Source organism: Cajanus cajan, chromosome 1 (genome assembly GCF_000230855.2).
Source record: "Cajanus cajan strain Asha chromosome 1, NIPB_CcT2T_4, whole genome shotgun sequence".
NCBI lineage: Eukaryota > Viridiplantae > Streptophyta > Magnoliopsida > Fabales > Fabaceae > Cajanus > Cajanus cajan.
Window position 1 is genome coordinate 13,972,121 of NC_138517.1, and position 24,959 is coordinate 13,997,079.

The following is a 24,959-nucleotide window of genomic DNA, read 5'->3' on the forward strand; positions in this document are numbered from 1 at the left end:
AAACCTCACCCAAGCATTTGTTGGAAACAATGCTAGTCCTCATAATAGGCCCCCTCCTACCTAACCTAATTTTCATGATAGAAGCACCAAGATTGAGGATACCCTTGCATAGTTTATACAGGTTTCTATCTCCAACCATAAGAGCATTGACGCCTCCATTAAGAATCTTGAGGTGCAAGTGACCCAACTAGCCAAACAACTTGTGGAGAAGTCAAGTGGAAGTTTCTCTACTAATACAAAGGCAAATCCAAAGGGGCATTGCAATTCTATTGTTACTAGAAGTGGTAAAATGGTTCTAGGAGGTAGTGGGAAGGAGAAAAAAATGATGTAGGAGAAGAAAAAGTGAGAGAAAAGGTAATGGAAGATGTGAAAAATAGTGAAAGTGAAAAATTGAGTGAGAAAAATAAAGAAAAAGAGAGTGAAAATTTGAATGATGGTGCTAATGAGAAAAAAATTCATAAAGGCCAAAAAGAAAAGAAGAGCAAGAAGGTAGTTGAAGACACTACAAAAAAAAAGGATTTTAGCGACCACAAAAATCGGTCGCTAAATTACTTAAATCGGTCGCTATTTACTTTAGCGACCGAATTAGCGACCGATTTGAAGTAGTTGCAAAAACCCTGGTCGCAAAGTTGTTTAGCGACTGAAATACTGGTGGTCGCTAATTAGCGACCGAAATTTTCGGTCGCTAATTGGTCACTATGATTATGGTCGCCATAGTATATGGGGACCAAATTAGCGACCGAAAAAGAGGTCGCTAAATCGGTCGCTAAATGTGTTATTTATTTTTAAATTTTTAAATAATAATTTTCCTTTCCGTCGCTAAATCGGTCGCTAACAATTTTTAAAATAAAAAATTATTTTTAATTTCGGTCGCTAAATCGGTCGCTAAATTTTATTATTTTAAAAAAACAATTTTTATTTCGGTCGCGAAATCGATCACCAAGTGTATTTTTTTTTAAAATAATTTCTGATTCGGTCGTTAAATCGGTCGCTAAATTTTATTATTTTTAAAAATAATTTTCAATTCGGTCACTAAATTGGTTGCTAAATTTTATTATAATAAAAAATTAATTTTCTTTTCGGTCGCTAAATCGGTCGCTAAACATAATTTTATTTTTGAAAAAAAAAAAAAACTGATTTTCATCAGATGTAAAATTTTAGATCCCAGCTTGCATCAATACCATGGTCATTAAAATTGTAATTAAGATTTCTATGGCAATCAATACATTTTGGTTTCACTATGCAAAGCAATAAACCAAGAGCTATCATTAATTAATAAAATAAATATTTAAATATAACCAAAGGGAAAATTATCAAATTAAGATTGAGTCACCCAAGACAAATAAGAAGGAAGTATAGCTTGGGCCATGAATATCACCATCATCCTCCAATGGCTGCCTACGAATATCACCATCATCCTCCCTGAATTCAACCCGTATAAACAAATTCCTTTTCCTACGGATCCCTGAAACTTACGCCACGCTCTACGCGCCAATCATCCGTGTCAGGTTTTTCAGGCATTTTAGCAACACTTTTTCCTGGAACAACGCAAAGATACAACAAAATTCAAAATCACAGATTCACAAGAGCATGATCAAATTCCAAAATTTATTTGAAACAAAAAAGAAACGATACTCAGGATCAAATGAATCTCAATCTGTTAACTCCATTACAAAGCTGGAAAAGGGTAATGAAGTTTTGACTAAATTACATGCAATAAAAATGAGTCTATAAGTAAAATGAAACGAATTTAAACACTTACCCTCCACTCAAATCCCGAAAAGACTTGAACAACGTAGTTGCCATACTGATCTTGAGTTAACATGCTAATAAACTACCTAAGACAAATATGAAAAAGACTGCTAGTAATTTCTATCCTGCTATTCCAATTTCTGTGAGGATTTCTTTTTTTAAGCAGCTGTTCAATTTATATGACTGCATAAACATTTCAACAGTTCTATTTCAAGAAACCCATAAACCAAAATTCATGATTGTCTACCGAGATCACCTGGATGTACTTTTCAGCAGGATTGGTCGTGTTTGATGAAGGATTCACTGATTTTAGCTCGTGTAATGGAATGACTACCTGATGCATAAACCAAAGCATTCATTAACTACCATATGCACAAACCAAAGCATTCATTAAAATGCACAGCATAACAGCTTAATAAAATTTTTACTTTCAGTATTAAACACCAGAAAAATTCAATCAATAATAGCACATATTAACTGCCACATATAATGATTGAATTAAAAATATAAATTACATAGTGGGATCATATTCATATATAATAATATAATAATATTCATATATAATAATATAATCATGTCTCCTTAAAGAAGCAATATCTACCTCAAAGTAGTACGAGTATAATTGAAAATAGATGGTATAACGTATTCTAAATAAATGATCTCATGTGTTATTAGTGTATATATTTATATATACATTTTTTATTTTATAATTTTTATTTATTAAACTAATGGAACACTAATTATATTTTATCAATTTTAGATTTGTTTGATAAATTTTTATTAATCCTTATATAAGCCAATTATTTTTAATTTGATCGAACTAGCATGTTTATATTAATTGAACTAGATGTTTAAGTCAATTTTAAAAATAATAATTAAAATAAAATAAAATTTATGAAAAGAAGTTTATTTACCTTAACAAAATTGGAAAGAACAATAAATTATGTATTTTCATATTATCTAATAATGTAATAAAATATTAAGCATGATAAAAGAGAAATAAATTTCTCAAGAGAAAAATAAATAAATTTTCTAGATAAATTATTATTTAAATTAGTCTATTTTTTTTTATAAAAAAAGATTCAATTAAAAAGATTATTATTTAATTTTGATTTATAGCATTATGTTTCTCATTTTTTAATACATCATGATATATTAATTATCTATTTTAAATTATATAATTTGTATTATTTTACAAAACAAATTAATTTTATTGAGAGGGTATTGATTTTTATTTCTTATCATTAATATTTTTATCATTATAAAAATAATATTATATATTTTTATATTTGCTTTCATTTAAAAATATATATTCTAAATTTTTTAGAAAATTTACATTTAGCGACCGATTTTAATTTGGTCGCTAAAATTATTATAAATATTAATATTTTTTATTTTCTTAGCGACCGAATTAAAATCGGTCGCTAAAAAAATAAAAAAAATAACTTTTTTAATAAATTTAGCGACCGAATTAAAATCGGTCGCTAAAAAAAATAAAAAAAATAAATTATTTTTATTTTTTAGCGACCGATTTTAATTCGGTCGCTAAAATTGTTAAAAAAATTAATTTTTTTTATTTTATAGCGACCGATTTTAATTCGGTCGCTAAATTTATTAAAAAATTTATTTTTTTTTTATTTTTTTAGCGACCGATTTTAATTCAGTCGCTAAAATTATTAAAAATTAATTTTTATTTTTATTTTTGTAGCGACCGATTTTAATTCAGTCGCTAAATTTATTAAAAAAAATTATTTTTTTTTTTATTTTTAGCGACCGATTTTAATTCGGTCGCTACAATTATTAAAAAAATTAATTTTTTTTTTATTTTTTTAGCGACTAATTTTAATTCGGTCGCTAAAATTATTAAAAATATTAATTTTTTTTTATTTTTTTAGCGACCGATGTTAATTCGGTCGCTAAAATTATTAAAAATATTAATTTTTTATTTTTTTAGCGACCGATTTGAATTTGGTCGCTAAAATTATTAAAAATATTAATTTTTTTTTTATTTTTTAGCGACCGAAGTTGTTCCGTCGCTATTTTAATCAACAATTATTATTTTAGCGACCGATTTAGCGACCGATTTTTTGCCACTAAAAATTCGGTCGCTAAATTGGTCGCTAAATAAAATTTGCAACCAAATCAGATTCGGTCGCTAATTAAGTCGCTATTAGCGACGGAAAAAAAATCGGTCGCTAATTTCGGTTGCTAAATTGACTTTTTTTTGTAGTGAGAGTAGGTGGTGAAGGAGTTACCTTTTGAAGTCAAAGAAGGAGAAGAATAGGAAATCTGCGAGATTCTTTTATATATTCAACAAGCTCCAAATCAACATCCCCTTCTCTGAGGCATTAGAGCAGATGCCAACTTATGCCAAGTTCATGAAGGAATTCCTTACGGAGAAATAGAAGTTTACATAGGAGGAGATGATTGAGCTAGAGACATGATCCTAAGAGCTTTACATTACCATGTACTATAGGGAACTTGACCGTTAGGAAAGCCTTACTCAATTTAAGAGCAAACACAAATTTGATGCCATTGTCCATTGAAAGGAATTGGAGAGGCGGAAGTAAAGCCTATACATATGACTCTCCAACTGGTGGATTGCTCAATTAAATACTTGCATGATGTGGTGGAGGATGTACTAGTGAAGGTGGACAAATTCTTCTTATCGATGGATTTTGTGATTTTGGACATGGAAGAAGATGTTGAAGTACCTCTTATATTGGGTCAACCATTCATGAAGACAACAAGGGCCTTAATTGGTGTGGATGATGGCAAGCTGAAAATTAGAGTGCAAAATAAGGGGGTCACTTTAGTTTTTTTGAAACCATGACCTAACCTAAGGATGCAAAAGCTTGCTATTGGGTGGATGTTATTGATGAAATGGTGACTAGTGAGAGGAAGCAACTGCACCATAGTTCTCAACTTGAGTTGTAGAAAGCTCGTTTGCACACTTTTGAGTTGTCCAAGTTATACAACAAGAGGACTAAAGCCTTTCATGACAAGAAGTTAATTAAAAAGGATTTTAAGCCAGGTCAACAAGTCTTACTTTCCAACTCTGATTCAGATGGTTTCTCGAGAAGTTGAGGTGCAAATGGTTTGAACCCATTTACTATCAAGGTGGTAAATTCATATGGAGTTATTGAAGTGAAGGATCCTGCCAAGTGGGCCACCAATTTATTTGGGCTCACGTAAAAAAAACCCAACATGCTAATTTTATTAGCATCAGCTGCAGTGACTCTTGGTATGTGAGATCAACTTAGAAGGAGAAATCAGAGAGTCATGTATCTACATGCGTTGTGCGTCTTTGTGAAATAGAGAAACGAAGAAAAGTTTTGTGAGAAGGAGTGGAGCAACCAACTTTGGAGAAGAAGTGTTTGGTACCAATTAATGTGTATTTTGGTTGTTTCTATTGTTTTAGTTAGATACCCATTTGAGAGTTTTCTTGTATTGTTATCCACCATATTGGTGAGAAATTATTTCTAGTGATCCCTAGTGTTTCCAGGAGGACTTGTGATGTACCCATTGATTATTATTAGTGGAGTTTTTACTGGACTAAGTCTTATGGGTTTTTACCTCACGTTGAGGGTTTTTTCACATTAAAATTTGGTGTCTGTTGATTTTTATTTTTCTATTTTGTGCATTCGGCTAAAATTATCTTGTTGCTTATAAAGCTTATTATATTATTTATACAAGTCACTACTACAATACAAGCTATCTACATCGGTTCTGTATCATCATCTACATCGGTTTTAGAACCGATGTAGAAGAGGGTGACGTAGTAAATGTATATAAATCTACATTGGTTCATTACAACCGATGTAAATCTATACCCCTCTATCTGCCGCCGAGAACTGCGTCGTCGCCATCACCGCTACCTTGTTGTAGCTGTAGTTGGATACCTGAAGAAATCAACATTCACCAAGATAAACAAACAAAAGGCAAATTAACGTTACGCGTCTTGGATCTTTTCGGCACCGTCGCTTGTCGCTAGGTCGCGGCGAAACGAAACGATCGAGGAATCAGGGGGACGCTCCGCAGATTCCGGTGACTGAGAAGTCGCCGAGCTCGGCGCGGCGCTGCGGAGGAGAAAATCACGGCGAGAAAGTGTGGGAAAACCGAATGGGAGAATCTAGGGAACTATGATCTAGAAAATCAGTTACAGAGGAGAGAGAGGGAGAAGGATGTAATTATCTCCACGGGCCTGCGAGGGTGGATGGTGTGAGAAGACGGAACCCTAGGCCCGCTGAAGGACTCCACGGTGCTGCTCATGCCGCTGGTGGTGGGCCGATTCACCTGGACCACGGGCTCGAACTTGGAGAAGTCGTGGGCCTGGTAGAGGGGAATCTGGTCGGACTCAGGCCCACGGAAGGATTGGGCGGCATTGTCGTAGGACCGGGCAGCATCCTCGGTGGAATCGAAGGTGCCGAGCCAGACGAGCGACTTCTTCCAGGGATCTCGAATCTCGGCTGCGAAGCGGCCCCAGGGGTGCTTCCTGACGCCGCGAAAGCGCGTCTCCTTGGGCAGAGGGTGGTGGTGGGCGGCAGCGGCTCTCCCTCGGTGCATCTGGGTGTGGAGAGTGGTTTATTGCTCTTCTACAAGAACCACCAGGACGGGAGGAATGGGTTTGGGTGATCTGGCAGAGGAAGGCGAGGGAGTCAGAGGGAGAGGGAGAGGCAGCGACGGCGGCGTAGGAGTGGAGGAGGGAGTTGGGGAAGCGGGGATTGGAGGAGGAGGTTTGGGGATTTGAAGAGAGGGAGAGGAGGAGGGGTTTGGTGTTTGTTTGGAGGGAGAAGGGGGTTAGGGTTCGCGATTGCAGTGCGAAATGAATGAGGGATTTTCCCCATCACGAGAATAATCTCATTTATACATCGGTCATGATCAAAACCGATGTAGAATAACCCATTGATTTTAATTTTACATCGGTCATAAGTAAAACCGATGTAAATACATGTTATATCTTTTATTTAATTACAAGTTTGCCACCGCGTTTATGATTTACATCGGTTCTGCTAAAACCGATGTAAATATGACGATGTAAAAGAGTGTTTTTGTAGTAGTGAGTAAAAAGGAGATACAATTTTTCTTTTGGTTGATTATTACTTAGTTATCTTTGCCAAGAGATCCCTCATCTCAAAGAAGTTTAGTTAATCAAAAAAGATTGAAATCATACATTTGCAAAGTTGTTGATTGGCTTATGGAGAGCCACACTCTAAAGTAGCCTTGAGTAGCCATCTACGCGTCAAGCTAAGACATTAAAATAACACTTAGTGGGAGGCAACCTAGGATTGTTGACTTCTCCATTAAGTCTTATTTGCATGTTCTTTTAATCAATTAAATATTGTTGTTGTGTGTTTAAATTACCATTTGCATAATGTTTTTATCTTTACTTCTTGTCTTTGATAGGACCTTGGGCTAGTTCACACATGGTGCTTGAGTTACTATGGTTAAGTAGAAAAAGTTGCATCCTAACAAACAACTAGAGTTTTTGGCCTAATGGTAAGCGATTGATCCAATAATTAGTTTTTCAAAATTACTCTAGAACTATTTCTCTTAGCCAGACTATTATTGCTTAGCGAAATTAAGTCATTGGTTGAACCAACGCTCGACACGACATCAGTTCTTACATTTATACAGGACTTGATTTCAACTTAAAACACTTGAAAACCATCAAAACAACATGCAACTATATATTCCACACATGCATAACATGTACAACTAGGAAATGGCCTCACGTACAACATTAAACCAACAATTTTTCTGAATCATCAACCTTTATACATGAACCACTTTAAGAAAAACCCAAACCCAACATTCATCATTCCATCTTCATTCAATCATAAAATTAACAACCTATTTCATCCAACAACAACATTAAACACGATATTTAATTTAAATAAACATCACAAAGCTTCCTATACCATTTGGAGAAACAGTTAAAAAAAGGAGAAGACAGGAAGACAAGGACACCATATACAACGTCAATCTTGCATTCTAGGCGTCACAACTTCAAGTATCCAACTCACTAAGCTTGACCAGCTACAAGGAAGAAGAAAAGATTAAACTTATGAGGTTCTTGTTTTAAGAAAACTTTATATACCTTCCTATAAGCTAAATCAACTTATTAAGCTCACAACTTATACATACAACACACGAGTTTTCTTAATTGAAAATAGATTAAAATTAAAGATTAAATATACTTTTAGTTCTTATATAATGAATGAGTGTTGATTTTGATTCTTGTAAAAAAATCTTTAGCTTTCGTCCACAAAAAATATCAAACCTTTATTTTTTTATTATTATTTTCATGCGTCATCCCTAAATATGAAGTGACTATCTTAAATGACACCTATTAGTATTTACAATACCAAATCATGCATTTGACACCTCTAGAATTTATTGAATCTCAAAAGTGAATGTAATTTATAAAAGTCTAATTGAATGTTAAGAACTAAAATATTACTTCCAAATTTTGAATGGATGAAAATCAAAGAATATATATATACTGAAAACCAAAATTACAAATTTTATAGGAATTAAAAATAGTTATTTTTGAAGTAAAAAAATAGTAATTTTAAATTTTCTAAATTATCTTTTTTGGTTTTTCTATTTATTTTTAAGATTTAATTTGGTGTCTCTACTTTTAAATTGTTCAATTTGGTCTCTTAGTTTTTAAAAAATATCCAATGTTGTTTTTTCATCTACATTGACACAAACAACATTAATAAAATTAGATAAAAGAGTGACATAGAACATTTTAAAAAAATAGAGAATTAAATTAAACATTTTAAAAATAGTGAGATCACGTTGAACATTTTAAAAATAGTATGATTAAATTGAATAATAGTTAAAAAAAAGTAGGTAAAAGAAAATTCAATATTTGATAAAAAAAATTAGATAAATCATTATTCAACTTGATCCCTGATGTTTTATTTAAAATGATTTGATTTGGTTATCTAATTTTTAAAAAAATTTAATATTATTTTTTTTGTCTAAATTCATTAAAGTCATTGGTGCTAATTTGGATTAAAAAAATAACATTGACCACTTGTTTAAGAATTGAAGACTTTTTTTTTTTTGATAAGCTAAGAATTGAAGACTTAAATCGACACATTTAAAAAATAATGAAATTAAATTGAATCTTTAAAATAAAAAGAGAATCAAAAGTCTTTTAATTTTTAAAAATTTTAGAGGAATCAAAATTAAAATTATATCATTTTATAAGAATGAAAATATATTTAAATTTAAAACTAAATAGATTGAAATGAAATATATAGTAAGTCTTTAAATGAGACCTTTTCTGAATATGCTCATTATTTATATTTTTTTCAAAAGAACTTAAGTTGATGGTGTAGTGACGTGCGATTTAAGTTGGAGAAGTGGAGCAGGCTGATATGGACTTGGTGGAGTTGAAGAAGTAGAGAGAAGGACTTGAGATGGACTTGGTGGAGTGTCCTATACTTCAAGTTCAACAAGTGAGAGACCTAACATGATTCGACTTTGGAGAGTGTTTTGAGGTTCAAGATGAAAATTAAAATGAAGGACCTTGTGAGTGACCTACTGTTCAGTAGACAGTTTTGTTCTAAATTATTTTTATGTTGAATAATGAAATTTTAATCATTTAAATTATTATGGGCTGAGATTGCATTAAATAGAAAACCTGAATTTAATATTGCAGGACTTTTAATTTGTTGCTTACTTAAATTTAACGAAACGACTAATTTGAATAATAGTTAAAAAAAATTTGGTATATAACTAATAGTTAAAATTTGAATACTACTTTAGCTGAAGTTGATTACATTTCTTTGTAAATTATGCAAAGTTTAAAAATTTTTAACAATAATTTCTTAAAATGAAATATTATAGCATTTCTATACAATAAAATAAAATATTGTATAAAAATACAATAAATTAAAATAATGTATCTTATATGAAACATTTTCACCGTAGAGTATTTTCTCCCTTACATTATGCACTTTTTGCGATATAGCTGTGTCTTTTGTTTGGTATGTGGAATTCTTGTATAGCATGGAGACTTTTGATTTTCAAACTTTGGAATAATTTGTAGACTGCATTATTTTCTGCAAACGTAATAATTAAGAGGTGTTGCTGTCTCTCCATTTTGACAAGTCTTCACATAAGTCAAGATTTTGACAAGTTATCATATAAAAATTGAATGTGAGCATTTTATGTTTGTTTAAATTTTGTACTTAAATTATCACTTGAAATCATGTTACTCCTATTATATAAGTTGATGATTTGTAATATATATATATATATATATATATATATATATATGTACTATCCGTACGGCAAAACTGAGCTTCGAGCTCGGCTCAACAATGCAAGATAACCTCGGGCACGCGCTACTCGACGTTAGCTCGGCATTTGAGTAAATCATAACTGATCCCCGAGGATCTCGCCTAGACGAGATCCATTATTTAATCATATTATATCTTATCTCAGGCCCAAAGTCCAAAGCAACCCTAAATCACACCAAGGTACGTGCATTACATATACGAGACTAATACTCATACAAACCCTAACTTTAGCATCAGAGTCTCTTTTGCAGGTACCACCCCCATCTTGGAGCATCAACGTACCAGCGAAGGAGGCTCACCAATCTTAATTGGAGGATCATCCCTACGGCAAATTTCCGGTAAGAACATTTGGCGCCCACCGTGGGGCCGATCAAGACAGCTCTTATCGGCCACCTGTATGGTTTCGACTAGAAGCCATAACAAACGAGTAACAGACGATGCAGACCACTCAACTACCATGGATAGCGACGCTGCAACCTTGAGGCGGTTGATCGACCAAGTCGAACAGATGTGACAACAGCACGATGCCGACCTGCGCAACTTGCGTGCCCAGCACGAAAACGACCTAGCAGCGATACGGACCGCTAATGAAGCAGACCTCGCAGCATTGCGCGCCGAGAACGAGCACATTCGCGCCCAGCTTCCTCGACGACCCTCTGATAACCCTCCTCACGAGAGCGACGTTCGTGAGGATGAAGCACACTCAGCCTCTCAATCCCGGACGGCGACCAAGGCACCAACTTCACGACCTGCCACGCACCGATCTCATGCATCGACGCACAAGTCCGGACAAGGCACCAGCAGAGCCCCCACTCATGTTGATGATGGCCAAGAAACCTTCCGCCGTCATCCTTTTGTAGACGGCATTATGGAGACCCCACTCCCCCGCGGGTGGAAACCTCTCCATCTCGAACGCTATGACGGCACAACGGACCCCGATAAACACATCGATCTGTATACAACCCAGGTAAACATTTACACTAACAATGACGCTATCTTGTGTAGGGTTTTTCCAACCTCGCTCAAGGGGGCCGCACTTCATTGGTACACCCAACTACCCACCGGGTCCATCGATAGTTTTAGCACCTTGATCCGGCGATTCATGGTGCAATACGCCACAAGCCGACCTCACCACACAACCTCGACCGCTTTGGCCAACCTCAGACTGAATGACGACGAACCTCTACGAGCTTTCATGGAGCGCTTCTCCAACATCTCGATGAGGATCCGAAACTTGAATCTCGAGGTCGCCCTGCATGCCATGCTCATGGCACTCAAACCTAGGCCATTCATTGATAGCCTATGCCGCGACGCCCCTCACGACATGGACGAGCTGCGCGCCCACACCGCAAGCTACATTCAGATGGAGGAACACTCCGCTCTCCGTGATCAGGTCCGCGAAAAGGGCCCCATGAAGCCAGAGCAGGGCCACAGGGACAAGGTAAAAGTCAACAATGACAAACAATTCAAAAAATTGGCTAGACCAAACAGAGGGGGGAGATACGATTTCTACACTCCCCTGAACGCACCTAGAGTCCACATCCTGGAGGAAGCCAACAATAACAACCTACTCGCCCTCCCACCACCCGGCTACACTCCCAACAGCGCCGACAAGTCCAAGCACTACTGGTACCACAGGAATCATGGTCACACCACGGAGGAGTGTCGCACGCTCAAGGATCTATCGAAGAACTCATCCAGGCAGGCCACCTCAGCCAGTACGTCCAGCGACAGTAGGGTAACCGAGGTGGCTATGGCGGCCGGGGGCGAGGCAGAGGTCGTGGTTCGGGAGCTCGCACGGACCTGCCTTCAGGCTCCCAGCAAAATGCTAGCTGCACAGTACAAGCCGAGATAAGCCAGGAGACAGAATCAGCTCCCTTACGGGGAGTAATCAACACAATTGCAGGTGGTTTCGTTGAGGGAGGCGCCAGCAACTCAGCTCGGAAGCGAAGCATCAACTGCGTCCACTCCACCACCTTGGATCAGCACCAAAGCTCGCCGCCGATCTCTTTCTCTGACAAGGAGTACGATGGTGTCAGCCCTAACCAAGATGACCTCATGGTCATCGTTGTAGAAATAGCTAACTGGGAGGTGCAGAAGACATTCATTGATCAAGGGAGCTCGGCCAACGTCCTGTACTGGCCGACATTCCTCAAGTTAGACGTCCCCCGTTCTCTCATCCAACCTCACACCGAGCCCCTAGTCGGCTTCGTAGGAGAACGAGTTCACACTCGAGGGTACGTAGACCTACTGAAAACCTTCAGAACGCCACCAGACTCGAGGCGCGTCATGGTCAGGTACCTCCTCGTGGAAGCCAACACTTCGTACAACATAATCATCAGGAGGCCAACCCTGAATCAACTCGGAGCAGTAGTGTCCACCCCACACCTCACCATGAAATTCCCAGGGAAGCACAGTAAAATCATCTCCATCAAAGCTAATCAGAAGACGGCTCGGCAGTGCTACGCCGAAAGCCTAAAGGTATCCCCGTCTAGCAAGCAAGGCAAGGGGGATCCCCCCACCGCAACTCATACCACCCGCAGGGAAGCCACTGATCTCGACCTAAGGACTGATTCCCATAGTCTCTCTTAAATTTCGTTTCCTTAAATTTCCTTGCAGTCAATTTTGTATGAACAAGTCGTGCACTCTTTTCCCGCCTCAGTCTTCGACTGAGAGGGTTTTTAACGAGGCACACAGACACAATCAATAAAACAACTCATTCATCTCAATCCATGCTCTTATTATTTTCATATAAAGCTCGAGTTTGAACCGTTCGACCCCAATCTAAGGTCAAATACGGATCGTAACATGTTCATTTGAGGTCGCGTACAAACCTCAAATGCAAAAATTCCGAGGTCGAATACGAACCGCGACACCTTCGTCAAAGGTCGAGTCCGAACCTTAACTAAATCATTTCACTTATCGCTTAAGGTCGAGTTTGAACCTTAATTAAATCATTTTACTCAAACCTGAGGTCGACTACAAACCTCGTCACCCGAGGTCGAATACGAACCTCGACACTCCCGTTAAAGGTCGAGTACGAACCAAAACCGGGGTCGAGTACGAACCTCGATGTCATCGCCTAAGGTTGAGTTCGAACCTGAATTAAATCATTTTACTCAAACCTGAGGTCGAATACGAACCTCGTCACCCGAGGTCGAATACGAACCTCGACACTCCTGTTAAAGGTCGAGTACGAACCAAAACCGGGGTCGAGTACGAACCTCGATGTCACCGCCTAAGGTCGAGTTCGAACCTTAATTAAATCATTTTACTCAAACCTGAGGTCAACTACAAACCTCGTCACCCGAGGTCAGCTACAAACCTCGTCACCCGAGGTCGAATACGAACCTCGACACTCCCGTTAAAGGTCGAGTAAATCATTTCGCTTATCGCTTAAGGTCGAGTTCGAACCTTAATCAAATCATTTTACTCAAATTTAAGGTCGAGTACGAACCTCGATTCCATCGCCTAAGGTCGAGTTTGAACCTTAATTAAATCATTTTACTCAAACCTGAGGTCGACTACGAACCTCGTCACCCGAGGTCGAATACGAACCTCGACACTTCCGTTAAAGGTCGAGTACGAACCAAAACCGGGGTCGAGTACGAACCTCGATGTCATTGCCTAAGGTCGAGTTCGAACATTCATTAAATCATTTGAGGTCGAGTACAGACCAGGCCGAGGGTCGAGTCCAAACCCTAACGCACTTATTTGAGGTTCGAATACGAACCCTAAACATTTTCATCCGAGGTCGAGAACGAACCTTGTAAAGGTTTACCTAACCCTATTTTAAGGTCGAATACGAGCCTTAACACATTTACTTAAGGTCAAGTACGAACCTTAAGTTCGCCTAGCAAGGGTCGAGTCCGAACCTTGTTAAAGATCGAGGTCAAAAATGGACCTCAACACCCTTATTTAAAGTCAAGTCCGAATCTTAATAAAGTCGTTTCATCCAGATCCGAGGTCGAATACAAACCTCATCGAATACGAACCTCGACACTCCCGTTAAAGGTCGAGTCTGAACCTTAACTGCATCATTTTACTCAAATTTGAGGTCGAGTACGAGCCTCAATATTCTCACTTAAAGGTCGAGTTCGAACCCTAATTAAATTATTTCATTCAAACTTGAGGTCGAGTGCGAACCTCAAGTGTGCTAATTCCGAGGTTGCATTCAAACCCCAACGCACTTACTTAAGGTCAGATACAAAGCCTAACACGTTAATCTGACGATGAATTCAAACTTTCACAACGTGTCACTCAACAAAAAACTAAGACCGACTTCGAACCGCGGCATGATCAACTCAAAACGGCAAAAATACATAAATAACAAGAAATCAAACGCAGACGTAGACGAAGAAAAATGCATATACATACATACAAACCAAGTCCTCAAGATTCAATACATAAACCCGAGAAAAAGAAAAATAAACTACGCTATTACAAAGGCGACCTAGGCTGAGGCATTCCCACTAGAACTGTCATCGACATCGTCCTCCTTGACCAACCTCCCAAAGCGGACGACTTTCTCCACATGCATGGAGGAAAAGTCGAACCCGGGAGCAAGGAGCCGTGCCTGACGAGCAGCCTTTTGGAAGCCCCTCTTGTGCTCCATCACAACGGAGCATTCGACCTCTGCAAGCCTCCTTTCCGCGGCCGCCTTCCCCGCCGCCAGCTCTGCAAGGTCCGCCCTCAGGGCGGCAATCTCGTCCTCCCGACCACCTAGAATGACTTCGCTACGGAGGCGCTCCTCAGCCGCCGCCGACAACTCTCCTTTAAGAGAAGTGACAACGTCCTCCAGAGCCCGCACGTGGCCACGAGAAGATGTCACCTCATCCTCCAAAGAGCGAGCGCGACCCCGAGAGAAGGCAACGAGCTCCTACAGCTCCCCCACCTGGGAGGCATAAGCCTCGTTAGACCGCAAGGCGATCTCAAGAGACTTCTGCACCCTTGCAAGGTCGCCCTGTGCAGATCGAAGCTCGGCCTCCTGCCGCTTCCCCTCACCAAGGGCAGCACTAAGAGCCTTGTTCTCCTCCCTCAGGATCTTATTCGCATCCTTCCATGGTTGAAGTTGACCCCTCAACTTGGCCAGGTCCTCTTGCTGCTTGGCCAGGTCCTCCTGCTGCTTGGCCCACCTAGGCTTCCAGTGGCCCATTATGGCCATAGCCCTCTGCAGAAGGACCTGGGCAGCGTTGAAACTATCCTCGGGGCCGACCTCGTCTATCAACCTCTGGTCCTCGGAGCTCAACGAGCCCTGAGGGAAGAACTTCTCAGCGGTCACCCCCGCGCTCCACAGCGAATCCATGTCGGCCGAGGCACTCACGTGGTCCAGCCGCACCTTTGAAAGGCCCTTCCCGAAGCGATGGGCTAGGTATCGCCTCCAAGAAGCCCCCTGTGATGAGCCGGGCGGCGGCGCCGAAGTTGCAGTGGTGGACAAGGGAACCTCACGATTTGGACCTTCTCCACGAGCCTCAACAGAGACAGAAGCCAGCGTTCCCCGCTCGGCATCTAGAAAGTCCACAATAGGGACCTCCGACCTCACCTGCAAAAACCAGCCCCATGTCAAAAAATAAAAAGGGCGACATACAGGGAACCACAAAAATAAATAAACACTACTTACTTCAACAGCATGGGTGGCCCACTCAGTGGCCGGGGTCACTACTTCGACAGTTGGGGTGGCTGGCCCAGCGCCAGAGGTTGCTACCCCGGCAGCCTTTCCTGCCTGCGAAAAACGGCCCCATCTCAGAAGACAAGAAAGCACAATAAAAGATAACGAAAAACCCAAGAAACAAGATACTCACCACCTTGACAACTTGGGCAACTTGCTCAGCAGCCTGGGCTCTTACCTCGGTGACGGCCACCCCGGCCTACAAGAAGGCCCATACCGCCTCAAATAAAACAAACAAAATCAACACAGAAGAAAACCTTAAGGAAATAAGACACTCACCTTGGCGGCCTGCGCAGTAGGCTCAGCAATCTGGGCCACCTCCCCAGTAACCACTGGGGGAGCCTCTTTGGACGGCGGACTCTCGGTGAGATCCACCGCATCAACATCAGCGGCCTTGGAGGTCACCTCCTCGGCATCACGAGGGGCGGAGGTCCCCCTAACCTCCTTCTCCCCCGTCTTTCTTTTTCGGTGTGTCTTTAGGGGGGCAACCTCCTCCCTTGAGGCTCGGGAACATCAAGCTCGGTAACATTGTAGCGATGCTTCAGCTCACGCCACAAGTTCCTTCCCATGATGCCTGCAAACGGGAAACCAAACACATCGGCAAAAGAAAATTACACAAGCCCTAGCAAACTACTAAAACACAAAATACTCACTCTCTAGACCCCTCTCCCTGTAGGGCGAATTCGCAAGCGACAGAACGAGCTTGCAATCTAACGGGCGAGGGAGCGCAGCAAGGTTCTCAATGGCGGCCGCCTCCGAGGCCGTCAACTTCAGGTTACCCAAACCGTGAAACCTAGACGGTTTAGGGCACCAATAAAAAGGAAATTTCGGCAACCCACCGAAATGAAACACCTCATCTGCCAAAGGGTCGACACCCACAAGGGTGACCCGGAAGAACTCTTGTTTGAAATTTTTGTATGACTGGGAGTAGAGAGTAAACAGACCCCCATCCCTACTCCCACTCAAAGACAAAATGCCGTATGGCGGAACGCTTATCTTCAGCTGGTAAAAATGAAGAAAGACGGGGAGAGACACCTCTATCCCTAAAACCGAACATAGGACTTGAAAAGCCCTAAAAAACCCCAACTATTGGGGTGCAACTAGCAAGGAGCCGAGTTGATGAAATTCAAAAAATCACACTCGAACTAAGTGAAGGGAAGGCAGACACCTAAATCCTTAAAGAAACATTGGTACATGTAAAAATGGGGAGAGTCAGTGGACTTCCCCATGTACACCCCCTCACCGGCCTGACAGGGTTCAAGCCGGATCATCTGGGAAATGGAAGGGTTACAAATCCTATGCATATTCAAAACCGCATTAACCTCAAGAAAAGAACGGAACACACTCTGGACTTCAGCCATCTCCCGCTGAACCCAGTCGTACCCAGGAACGCCTGGAACGAGGCCCGCCAGCGGCACCACCTCCTTCTTTTTCTCGGCGGAATGGCCGCCGCCTTATACCGCGTCCTGCCTCTACCCTTGACAAGCGCGAAAGAACCAACACCACTTCCCCCAGCCATAGAAAAGACAAGGAAAGAAAGACTCGAAGAAAAATCGGGAAGAAGAGAAAAAAGGATAGTAAAAAGGAAATACCTGGTACTCCTCTCCAGAAAATAACCCTAACAACGAAGGGGTTATCGGAAACGGTGACGGAAACGAAGAAGGAAGACGAGCGAAAACAAGGGTGCAAGAAAGGGCGAGGAGACAAGAAAGGCTATCGTACTCGAGAAGCCAGAAAGCGAAAATGAGTAAAGTGAAAAAGGCGAAGAGGCGCGAGTGAGAGAAAAGAAAAAGTTTTCCCCCGAATTCAAAACCGCCACGCCACGTGTTGACCAAGGGGCACGTCTGACGACACATTAATTGCAAAACCATCATTACATAACCGTCATTTTCCTTAACGCGCCACTTACACGTTTCCGAGAAATGAACAGTCGTGACACATGGCACCTCTACAGGCAACATACGCGAAAGGTCACTTCCCCCCAGCGAACTCGGTCTTAACTCCTCGACCTACAGTCTTCGGAGCTCGGGGGGCTAGTGTACTATCCGTACAGCAAAACCGAGCTCCAAGCTCGGCTCAACAACGCAAGATGACCTCGGGCATGCGCTACCCGACGTCAACTCGGCATTCGAGTAAATCATAACTAATCCCCGAGGATCTCGCCCAGACGAGATCCATTATTTAATCATATTATATCTTATCTCAGGCCCAAAGCCCAAAGCAACCCTAAATCACACCAAGGTACGTGCATTACATATACGAGACTAATACTCATACAAACCCTAACTTTAGCATCGGAGTCTCTTTTGCAGGTACCACCCCCATCTTGGAACATCAACGTACCAGCGAAGGAGGCTCACCAATCTTACTCGGAGGATCATCCCTACGGTAGATTTTCGGTAAGAACAATATATATATATATATATATATTAGTATATATAGGAATTTTAAATAGGAGAAATAATAAAGAAAATATAAAATTTGTGGTATTCTAAGAATTCTGCTGAGTTGGATTTTAAAGTCATGATCAGTAATCGCGAAAGAAAAATGTAACGAATAATAAAAATGAAAAAAAAAAGTTACTCTATGCACTAGTATAAATAATAGATGGAAGTTAATTTTATAAGGCAAAACAAGAAGCAGTTATCTAATATTAAATTGTTTGTGATAGATTGGTTGCGTGATGATGAATTGGTGGATTATTTTGAGTGTTTGGTTATTAACGTTAGGTTTTGGTGTTTGCAGAGAGATAGAGTGCATCCCAAGTGAGAGAGAAACACTTATGAAGTTGAAGCATCATCTCACAGATCCTTCAAATAGGATTTCATCTTGGAATAATAATAATGCAAATTGTTGCCACTGGCGAGGAGTTGTCTGCAACAACGTCACTGCCCACGTTCTAGAGCTTCACCTCAACACTTCACAACCTGATATAAATGACTATATATACTATGACTATATGTTCGATCAAGAAGCATATGAGAAAGCTTACGAAGCTTATCTCAGATCCCAGATTGGTGGAGAGATAAATCCTTGTTTGGCTGATATGAAGCATTTGAATTACTTGGACTTGAGCGGCAATAATTTTGAAGGTACGCCAATTCCTGCTTTTCTTTGGACAATGACTTCCTTAACTCACCTCAACCTCTCTGATTCTGGATTCGAAGGGAAGATTCCTCCTCAGATTGGAAATCTATCCAATTTGATGTATCTTGACCTCAGCTATGCTGCCTATGGAACTATTCCATCTCAGATTGGAAATCTCTCCAATTTGCTTTATCTTAATCTCAGAAGTTATCCTTATGGATCTCTGTTTGCTGAAAATGTGGATTGGCTATCAAGTCTTTCCAACCTTGAATATCTTGATTTGGGAGCTGCAAACCTATCCAAATCATTTCATTGGCTGCAAACCGTCAGATCTCTCCCTTCTTTGAAACACCTATATTTGTCGGATTGTATACTCCCTCTCTCTCACTATACTCAACCATCTGCACTTAACTTCACATCACTCCTCACTCTTGACATGTCCTCACATTTTATTTACCCCGTGGTTTCATTTGTTCCGAAGTGGGTATTTGGACTCACCAAACTTGTTTCTCTTCAATTAAGATGTAACAATATCCAAGGCCCAATTCCTGAAGGTATTCAAAACCTCACACTTCTTCAAAATCTTGACTTGTTTTCTAATTCATTCTCATCTTCTATACCTAATGGATTATACAGTCTTCGTCATCTCAAATTCTTGAATCTGCAACGGAACAACTTGAATGGGTCTATTTCTAATGCATTGGGAAATTTGACTTCTCTGGTTAGACTTGATTTATCAAATAATCAACTTGAAGGAAAACTTCCTACTTCTTTGGGTAATCTCTGCAACTTAAGGGAGATAGATTCCTCATATCTTACACTTAACCAACAAGTCAATGAAATCTTACAAATTCTTGCTCCTTGTATTTCCCACGGACTGACAACATTGAGACTTCAGAGTTCTCAACTTTCAGGCAATTTGATAGATGAAATTGGGGTTTTTAAAAATATTGTCAGGCTAGATTTTTCCAACAACTCAATTGGTGGTTCTCTTCCTAGATTATTTGGTAAAGTTTCACCACTAAGACATCTTGATCTGTCCAGAAATCACTTCACAGGAAATCCATTCGAAAGTCTCAAGTCACTCTCTAAATTGTCATATCTTGAAATTAGAGACAACCATTTTGAAGGAGTTGTCAAGGAAGATGATCTTTCAAATCTTACAAGTTTGAAGATGTTTTCATCAAAAGGGAACAATTTTACTTTAAAAGTGGGTCCCAATTGGCATCCAAGTTTTCAACTTGCTTATTTGGATATGAGCTCATGGCAGTTAGGTCCCAACTTTCCATCATGGATTCAGTCACAAAACAAATTGCATTATTTAGATATGTCTAATGCAAGGATTTTAGATACTTTTCCCTCTTGGTTTTGGGGAACATTTTCTCAAGCTATTTATGTAAACTTTTCTCATAATCATATCTACAGTAAGCTTGTGACTACATTAAGGAATCCACTATCAACCAAAATTGTTGATCTAAGCACAAATCATTTATGTGGGAAATTGCCTTACCTATCAATGAATGTCGAATGGTTGGATATTTCAAGTAATTCATTCTCTGGACCCATGAATGATTTCTTATGTAACAAGCAATTCAAACAATTTGGATTAAAACTTCTTAATCTTGCATCAAATAATTTGTCAGGGAAAATACCTGATTGTTGGATAAAATGGCCAAATTTGATGGATGTAAATTTACAAAGCAACAATTTTGTTGGGAACTTACCCCCATCCATGGGCTCTTTAGCCATGTTACAGTCTTGCAACATTCGTAACAACTCACTCTCTGGAATATTTCCTATTTTTTTGAAGAACTATAACCAACTGATATCCTTGGACCTTGGAGAAAATAACTATTCAGGTAAAATTCCAACATGGATTGGAGAAAGGCTTTTAAATATTAAAATTCTCCGCCTTCGATCAAACAACTTTTCAGGTCATATTCCAAATGAAATATGTGACATGATTTTTCTTCGGGATTTGGACCTTGCACAAAATAGTTTGTCTGGAAATATACCAAGTTGTTTCAACCACATAAGTGCCATGTTTCAAAAGAACAAAAGTACAGATTTATTCATACATACTGATGTGCAATCGTATACGGGATCTAGTGCAATCAGTATATTTTTAGGGATAAAAGGAAGTGTTTTAGAGTACAAAAGTATTCTTGGCTTGGTGACAAATATTGATCTTTCTAATAATAATTTATCCGGAGGGATACCTAGAGAAATCACATATCTAGATGGTTTGATTTATTTAAATTTGTCCAACAATCAATTGACTGGCCAAATTCCGCCAAGTGTTGGCAACATGAGATCATTAGAATCCATGGATATCTCAAAGAATCAACTTTCGGGAGAAATCCCTCCAACCATAGCAAACTTGAGCTTTCTCAACGAGCTAGACGTGTCTTATAATCATTTGAAGGGTCAAATTCCAACAGGCACTCAGATTCAAAGCTTTGAAGCATCCTATTTTGTTGGTAATTTTTTGTGCGGTCCTCCTTTAACTGTCAATTGCAGTTCCAATAAGCAAATTTCTGGTGTTAAACGCATTAGAACAGAGGATGATGGGCATGAAGTGAATTGGTTCTTTGTGAGTATGACACTTGGATTTGTTGTGGGATTTTGTGTCGTTGTTACACCTTTGTTCATTTATAAATCATGGAGATATGTCTATTTTTGTTTCCTTGATGGCATGTGGTACAAAATGCAATCCTATTGGTGATAGTTGGTTTTGTAATATAATATTGCTATTAGTATTTTATATGTCGTTGGAAGTAAAATTGTAATAAAATTTCAACTTTGTGAGCAACTTGTTCTTATTTTAGATTTCATCTATATAGTATTTTGATGAAACATCTTAATTGTAGTGGCTACATTTCTTATGAGGATAGAACTTTGTAATATCTTACAATTGAAATGGCTCTAGATTAGTGTGAGAATTGAATTTGGATATAGCTTTCAGAGATATGAAGGCATGCTTATCTCAAATTTCTTGGCCATATAAAAGACTACTAATTTCTTTCACAATGCCAAGGTTGAAACTCTTTGCAAACACGTCATTTTAAGTTTAGCCTTTTAATTTTGTCTCTATTTTTTAATTTAATTTATTTGAGCATTTTTGATGAAAAAGAGAATAGAAAAAGAAGTCCTCAAGTTTGTTGTCTTAAAAGAAAAGATTTGTCCTGGTTGTTTTTAGTGCAAGTTTGATAAAGTTGAGAAACCCGGAATTTCTGTTGGCATGTAGGGAGTGTGAAGGAATGAGTATTTCCAGGGGTAACAGAATGAGGAGGGTGTGAAGAATTCTCCTTATCTGTGTTGGTGGTTCCTATCAGAAATGGGTCTTAAGTTTTAGTTTTCTTTATAGAGTCCTTCTATTTCATTGTACAAGGAATTTCCTCTGTATTCCTAATTTTTAGTACATATATTTCAATGTTCTTTTATTTTTGTTGTTGGTACCTATCAACTTGGAAAAAAATACACGGACGAGGAATAATTCATGGGGACTTAACACCAACTTTTTAATAATATTTAATTTTTACTAAATATTCTTTATATCACTTAAATAACTAAAAAAGTATTTATAAAAAAATTTTTTGTTGGTAATATTCCATAGATAACTAAAAATTATTTACGAAAAAAATTCTATAAGTAATATTTCATAAATAACTAATTCTGTAGGTAATATTTCATAAATAACTAATTCTGTACGAAAAACCCCCTTAAAAGATTGATCTATTTGAATAAAAATAAAAATAATAATAATAATAATAATAATTATTATTATTATTATATTAAATTTACTATAATATATTGAAATTATATATACTTTTATTTATCTTTTTAAATATTAAACTTGTTGAATTATATAATAAAGTAAAATTTATAAGTTTGTTGAAAGATAAATTTATATTCTATTTACATACTTTATTATAATTTTTTAAAAACAAAATAAATTATTACTAATATTAAACTTTAAAATATTAAAAGAAAAATAGTGTACACATCTCGCCTCTATATTGTATTAAAAGAAAAAAAAATATAATAAAAAATGAGAAAAAAATCTTAAATATTATCTACGGAAAAAATTTCGTAGGTAATATTCCATAGATAACTAAACATTATCTACAAAAAAAATTTTGTAGGTAAATATTCCATAGATAACTAAAAATTACCTACGCAAAAAATTTCGTAGGTAATATTTCGTAAATAACTAATTCCGTAGGTAATATTTTATAGATAACTAAACACATATATCATATATTATGACTGAATATTTAAAAAAGGTTAATATTTTTAGGTTTAAATATATTTTTAGTCTCATAAATTTATGACAAATTTGTTTTTGGTCTCTCAACTTTAAAACTGTTGTTTTTAGTCCCTGTAATTCTTAAAATTTTTATTTTAGTCCTTCAGATCACTAATAACATATTTAAAAGTGACAAATTAAAATGGTTATCCAATATCAATTAAATTTAATGTGATATTTTCAATAACAAGGATACCAATAGGTAGATTTTATACAATAATGTTTGATAAATTTTTTAAAAAATTTGAATATAAAGACTAAAATAATTTTTTTTTAAATTACAAGGACTAAAAACAATAAATTTTAAATTTGAGAGACCAAAAATAAATTTATCTTAAATTTAAAGGACTAAAAATATATTTAAGCTATATTTTTATATAATTCTTTTAAGATAATGAAAGTCTTTTTTTTTTATTAAAAATAATTAAGGCTTGCCCAGCAAAGATAACAGATTACAAGATACCACCCCTGAACTTACAAAAAAAAAAAAAAAAAAAAAAAAAAAAAAAAAAACCTTCAAAACCCTCTCACAATAGATACCACCAAAACGAATATGATATGTTTGCACAGTTTTTTTTATACGTAGTTTTATTAAAATAAAAAAATAAAAAAATAAAAGTAAATATTTTTTTATAAGTTAAAATTTACTTTTGAATAAATTAATTTATACAAATTTTTCATATAAGTTTTCCATAAACTTACTTTTACAAACATTAATTTTATTATTAAGTATTTATAGAAAAATTTATCTATATGTATTCTAAATGATAAAATAGAAAGAGTTAATCATTTATATATTGTAAATGTAAAATTTTTTACATTAATAACCAATCATATCTTTTAAAGTTGTTTATCTTATTATTATTTAATTACATAAGTAACTGACATAACATTATTAAAAAATATAATTAGTTGTTAGTATAAAAAAAATTTATACTAATGGTGTATAAATAATTAACTCAAATAGAAAACCATAATATTACAAGACGCCAAGCAAAGATGGAGTTGAAAATAAAAAGTAAAACTACAAATACTGACGCGAGTTGGAAGTTGGCGATGGAAACGAAAAGAACCCATGAACAAGCAGCCTGGGTATAAAATCAATCAGTAATCAACCCACTAGCTTTGTATACTACTTGTGTGTGTGTGCTCCGTATCAAAAATTGACAAATACATGAGTAACTTGATTCATTTGCCTCCAAACAAAAAGCACCTCTACGTTCAGAACATAGTGAAGTTTTTGTTTACAAATAATTTGTCCAAGTTCGGAAGTATCAGAGATGAAATAGATAAACAACTATCAACAAAATATGTGATATTATCTCTTATCTACTATTTAATTATTAAAAAAAAATATAACCCTCCATTTTTTTTACTTTTCACCTATTTCTTCTCTCCACCGAATTTCTTTTTTTATTTTTCATTTCTTTGATATCAAACATATTGATAGCATGTTTTAGAAAATAGGTGGTAGATTCCCGTACAAGTAGAAGTTGGAAAAGACACAACAATACACATTACCGCACTTCGATAATTCTAATTAATTAAATTATAAAATCTTTTGAAATCAAATTAGTGCTTATAAAAATAGATATTTTATTTTAATTTGTTGGATATGATTTTTAATTTGTTGTGCTTATAATCTTTCTTGTTCAGAGTTTCTGATTTGAGTATATTTTGTACCCTGTATCTGCTTCACCAGGATCCATGATAGTGATAGCATATTATCAGAGCTTTTCTAACCTTTATTAAACATTTTTATACATATAGTCACGTGGATTATATATTACGTTTTTTCTTCTAGTATAATGAATAATTTGAT

At 37.3% G+C, this 24,959-nt stretch overlaps 3 protein-coding genes and 1 long non-coding RNA gene across 4 annotated transcripts; 2 read left to right on the forward strand and 2 right to left on the reverse strand.

Annotated features, from left to right (window-relative positions):
* Window positions 1–1,169: 1,169 nt before the first annotated feature.
* LOC145958383 (uncharacterized) lies at window positions 1,170–2,261 on the reverse strand. The gene is made up of 2 exons (XR_014434137.1): window positions 2,009–2,261; window positions 1,170–1,538 (listed from the first exon to the last, which is right to left on the reverse strand). It is a non-coding gene; the product is annotated as an uncharacterized LOC145958383 (long non-coding RNA).
* Window positions 2,262–5,579: 3,318 nt separating this feature from the next.
* Window positions 5,580–6,318, reverse strand: LOC109789969 (ethylene-responsive transcription factor 3-like). Its single transcript, XM_083077493.1, has 2 exons — window positions 6,049–6,318; window positions 5,580–5,654 (listed from the first exon to the last, which is right to left on the reverse strand). Exons 1-2 carry the CDS (start codon window positions 6,316–6,318, stop codon window positions 5,580–5,582), a joined length of 345 nt encoding a protein of 114 aa, XP_082933619.1.
* A 55-nt stretch (window positions 6,319–6,373) lies between these two features.
* LOC145959129 (uncharacterized) lies at window positions 6,374–12,665 on the forward strand. Its single transcript, XM_083077543.1, has 4 exons — window positions 6,374–6,488; window positions 7,159–7,181; window positions 10,627–11,791; window positions 11,887–12,665. The coding sequence occupies exons 1-4, from the start codon at window positions 6,374–6,376 to the stop codon at window positions 12,663–12,665; spliced, it is 2,082 nt and encodes a 693-aa protein (XP_082933669.1).
* A 5,722-nt stretch (window positions 12,666–18,387) lies between these two features.
* Window positions 18,388–21,660, forward strand: LOC109789971 (receptor-like protein EIX1). The gene has a single exon (XM_020349044.3). It carries the CDS (start codon window positions 18,425–18,427, stop codon window positions 21,551–21,553), a length of 3,129 nt encoding a protein of 1,042 aa, XP_020204633.2. The 5' UTR covers window positions 18,388–18,424; the 3' UTR covers window positions 21,554–21,660.
* Window positions 21,661–24,959: the final 3,299 nt, after the last annotated feature.

What these genes read in the sequence shown, in the direction of transcription:
- LOC109789971 (XM_020349044.3), top strand. Translation starts at nt 18,425, where the DNA reads ATGATGAATTGGTGGATTATTTTGAGTGTTTGGTTATTAACGTTAGGT.
- LOC109789969 (XM_083077493.1), bottom strand. Translation starts at nt 6,318, where the DNA reads ATGCACCGAGGGAGAGCCGCTGCCGCCCACCACCACCCTCTGCCCAAG. An exon ending in AGTTCGAGCCCGTGGTCCAG is followed by an intron (nt 5,655 to 6,048) that starts GTGAATCGGCCC and finishes TGATTTCTTCAG; the next exon opens with GTATCCAACTACAGCTACAA.
- LOC145959129 (XM_083077543.1), top strand. Translation starts at nt 6,374, where the DNA reads ATGGGTTTGGGTGATCTGGCAGAGGAAGGCGAGGGAGTCAGAGGGAGA. An exon ending in AGCGGGGATTGGAGGAGGAG is followed by an intron (nt 6,489 to 7,158) that starts GTTTGGGGATTT and finishes TGTCTTTGATAG; the next exon opens with GACCTTGGGCTAGTTCACAC. An exon ending in CTTGGGCTAGTTCACACATG is followed by an intron (nt 7,182 to 10,626) that starts GTGCTTGAGTTA and finishes TTGCGTGCCCAG; the next exon opens with CACGAAAACGACCTAGCAGC.